At 41.6% G+C, this 4466-nt stretch overlaps 1 protein-coding gene across 1 annotated transcript in view; it reads right to left on the minus strand.

The window, feature by feature from the left end:
* Window positions 1-3164: 3164 nt before the first annotated feature.
* PRDM14 (PR/SET domain 14) overlaps window positions 3165-4466 on the minus strand; it is a 15882-nt gene continuing 14580 nt past the window's right edge. The window contains exon 7 of the mRNA XM_046641707.1: window positions 3165-3392. Within this exon, the coding sequence (XP_046497663.1) occupies window positions 3165-3392 (228 nt within the window). The remainder of the gene's footprint in view (window positions 3393-4466) is intronic.

A 4466-nucleotide genomic window follows, 5' to 3' on the forward strand; every position in this document is an offset into this window, starting at 1 on the left:
CTATATTATTCTTAACACTATTTTTCTTTGAAAATAGTTTTAGTTATTCTATTTTGACATATGTCCATTAACAAACAAGTGCTGTAATATGCTATTATTACATATATGTTAAATGTTTCTACTGAAAGAATTCAACGTATAAATTTGTTCACCTGAACTTTGAATAGGGTCCATAAAATAACAGTTCAGTGCAATTGCTGCCCCTAAGAGATCATAAAACATTCTGAAAGTACTTAGAACTACCGTGAATGAAATACTGTGCAACCCGTCGGGTCAAAATTAGACCCACCAATAATAGCTGGTCTAGGACGGTGTTTGTGATTTTATCTCTATCATACTATGATCTTCCCTGAACTGTCTGGGTGCAAACCGACCTGTGACTTTATGGCCGCGATGCTGAGCCTGCTGCGGGCCCCATAGAGGCTCCAAGCATCTGTCTCCTAGGACACCCTGAGGGCCCATTAAGAGCTTCGTCAATATCACGGATGCCATTTTACTTTAAGCCTAGTTATTTCTCCAGGGTTCAGATGTCCCCTTTGATACGTTTTTTTCCACTCTAATGAGTGAACAGATGCTGTTTATCATCACATAGACTCAGGTAGAGAAAAGAAGTATGAGCAGAGAAACTAACTCACGACGTCCCTAAATTCCATCAAGCAGGCTCGTAGCTGCGGATAAGGTGGTGGTTCTCAAACTTTCATACGATTGCTGGGCCCCACCCCCAGAATTTCTGAGTCAGTAGCTATCCAGTAGGGCTGGAGAATCTGCCTTTCTAACAAGTTCCCAGGTGATGCTGAGGCTGTGGTCCGGGAACCACACTTTTGAGAACCCCTGAAAGCAAGTGTATATCTCAACAATAAAATTTGCATCATTCGGTTTTCCTTTTGCCTTGACTGACAGGTTAAGAGAAAGGAAATATTAAGTATCATTCAGAATGCAAGTCGTTTAGTTTCATTTAATTCTTACAACACCCTACAACATAATTGTTACATTATTTTATGGATGAGGATGTTAAACCTCGGAAGTCAAACAACTTGCCCAACATTATACAGAGGACATGTTGGCCAAATACGCGTTTGTCCAACTCCTAAGGCCATTCTGTGTTACGTGCCAACAATGTGCAGCCAGTGTAATTATATCAGCCAAGAGTTTCAGTTTCATTCTACTTTGTGTGTGGTGGTTTGTCTTTTACTTTATTGTCTTAGTCTGTTTTTATTATTGTTATAAGCTGACTCAAATTATCTTTAGAAATGGGTGAGGTACACATTTTAAATAAACATAAGAGAGCTTAGGGTAATCACTAAAGAAAGACGTTATGAATTGACTTATTATCCACAGCAAAAATTGAGACATGTATGTGACCAAAACTTTGTGAAAACAGGTCAGAAATTGTGCAGTTTTCCAGTTAGTGTGGGCACACATGCATTTTGGAGTGACTGTTAAAAGAGAGAAAAAAATTACCTTCCTTTGCTAGTATTCTGGTTGGAAGAATGGTTAATTTGAACAAATTGGCATCACACAAGTTCCTGATGTCTTTTTTTACTGGTTGATTTTTAAAAGAACTTTCAAACCCATAAACAGAAATAAATGTATTTTGAACTAGCAGTCAAAGAAAAGCTGCCTAATTACAGGATGAGCCCCAATCTTTTCAAAAGACCATTGTTCTGACTTAATTAACATGAAGTGAAACAGTCCTACCACAACAGGGCCCATTCCCGTTAGGATAAATTACTCAGACGCAGTCCAGCAGCGAATTCCCTGGAGGAGAATCCTTCACTGCCCTTCCACCTGCACTACATCTTTCTCAAAGGCCTCAGCCACAGCTGGGGGCCTCCCTCGGAAGGGGCATCTGTTCCATATTGAATTTGCTCCATTTTGAGAAGCATGGACCTCAGCAGTCGATAGAACCATGGCTAGGAATGTGACATAGTGGCTTAGTAGCTATGGTTACATAGAAAGCACTTTCCTTCTGGTCTCAAAATTTTCGTGTGAATATGTAAAAGTTTGTTGCTGCTTGTCTTAATATAGGGACAAATGGGATAGTTGAGGGAAAAATGCTGTTTCCTTAGCAGGATTAAGTTGAGCATGCTGGTTCATTAAGAGGCAAGGCTTTGGAGTCAGGCAGACCTGGCTTTGCCCGTTAGAGGCAGACGCTGTCGTACCACTTCCTTACTCTCAGCCTCGATTTCCTCATCTGTAAAGTCGAGACCTCAGTGGTCCGCTCTCATAGGGTTGATGCTCACTACACGTGGCTATTACATGAGACGAGTCGACGCTCCCCCGACACATTATAAAAGATCATCCCCCACTTGCTTGCATGGGCCCTGTGATAACTTACATGCCACATTTTTCTTTTCACTCTATATATTAGCAGAGACCAGCTAATGAATAAGACCCGAGAAATTCCACTGGTCTATTCATCAGGAATGAAACCAAGTTTAAAACTAAAGCAATATAAACACGAATGTTTATTTTTTAGCCTATGGCAACGTCTTAGCTTTATTCGTTTGGTAAGAATTTTTCTTCCCTAATTAGGTAAAGGTCACAGATGGTGGGGTGAATAAGTAACTGGTGTCCTCTAGGTAATTCTGTGACGCTAACCAAATTATTAACCGGCATTTGTCATGTGCTGAGATAAGAGTGGGAACGAAGGGTTTGAAATGAATCCAAATCATAACAGGAGATTAATTCATGTCTGAACACAATGCTAATGAAGCTCCGGTTTGAACACATTTTTAAAGAATTTATTCTATGAAGAAATATAACAGGTGATGGCCACGGACACATTACAATTAGGGGTCCACGGCAAACAGAGAAAAGGCCTCCTTCTTTTTCATCACGAAATTAAGGACTCCACTCCCAGTCCCAAAAATGAACTATAGTCCCCTTGAACGGTTGATGTTGAGTTTCCAGACCTGTAAGCACTATTAACAGCCAGCTTTCACTATTTTTAGGTAAATTCACTAAAATTCCATTCTTGTTAGGAATTGTGGAAATCATTTCTGTGAAAGCTGTTGAAATCAGTCAATAAATCCGGTTAATTCAGCTAATTGGTCAGTTCCATTTTTCTGTGTCTCATCTCAGTATAACTATCATTTGTTCATTCAACACACTCATAAACAAGAAACATAAAGACAGAATCCAAGTCCTTAATTCTCGGGGATCTAGTGGTCTTCATGAAACTTCATGTGGGAGTAGCAGCCTTCTTGATCTGGGAAGGTTTTCCCACAGACGCTACAGGAACAACCCTCATCGTCCTTGTGTGAACGGCGGACGTGGCTGTCATGGGCAGCGTGGGACGCAAAAGATTTGCCACAGAACTTGCACTTGAAGGGCTTCTCCCCCGAGTGCTGCCTGATGTGTGTGCGGAGTATGCTGGAGGCAGTGAACTTCTGCAGAGAATGGAAAAGAGAAGAAAAAGTAAACGTCCAACGACTGGACAACCGATTAAACAACGGGCTTATTTTCACTGTTACTGCCCCTTAGTTCTCCAATTGAAGAACCTGGGGTTTTACGCTATCAAGGACTCGTGGTCAGCAGCAGCCACCTTACTCAAAAAGAACACGATTGACTTGTCACTGGATGGTTTTGAGTAGTGGTGGCTGTTAGAACAGTGGCTCTTCAGTGGCTAAGATCACATGGGGGACTAGTTAAAAGTGCAGATTTGCCCACCTTACCCCAGAGAGTACGCCCAATAAATCTGACATGAGACTAAAGAACCTGCATTTAAACCAGCAATTCCAAAACAGGTGGACCTAGGACCACACTCCAAGACAGACTGCAGTACAGAAGGAGTCGCTAATATTAGCCAATGTCTTTGCATAAATCAGTACCTACTTGGTTCCTTTCTTATTTTTTTAAACTTTTTTGAGATAATTATCGATTCACATACAGTCATAAGAAATAAAAGATTCTGTGTGCCCTTTACCCAGCTTCCCCCAATGGTTATTACATCTTACAAAACTATAGTTCATTATCACAACTAGGATATTGATGTTGACACAGTTAAGATACACAACATTTTCATCATGAGGATCCCTCATGCTGCCCTTCTATAGCCACCCCCATCCCTCCCACTCCCACTTTTTTCTTAAGCCGTGGCAACCACTCATCTGTTCTATTTCTATAATTTTATCATTTCAGGAATGTTATGTACATGGAATCATCCAGTATGGAGAACCCTTTGGGATTGGCTCTTTCTTACCCAGCGTAATTCTCTGGAGATTTGTCCAGCTGGTTGTGTGTACAATGGTTCATCTCCTTTTTTACTGCTGAGTAGTATTCCATGGTGCAGATGTATCACAGTCTGTTTAATCCCCTACCCATGAAAGGCCATCTGGCTTGTTTCGGGGCGGGGGGGGGGGGGGGGGGCGCCACATAAAAAACAGGGACGAAGGCTGGGGGGGGGGAAAGGAAAGTTGTCCAGTCCATGGGGAGCCCCAATATTCAACTCCTTATTCCCCCCC

This window comes from Equus quagga, chromosome 16 (genome assembly GCF_021613505.1).
Source record: "Equus quagga isolate Etosha38 chromosome 16, UCLA_HA_Equagga_1.0, whole genome shotgun sequence".
Classification (NCBI taxonomy): Eukaryota; Metazoa; Chordata; class Mammalia; order Perissodactyla; family Equidae; genus Equus; species Equus quagga.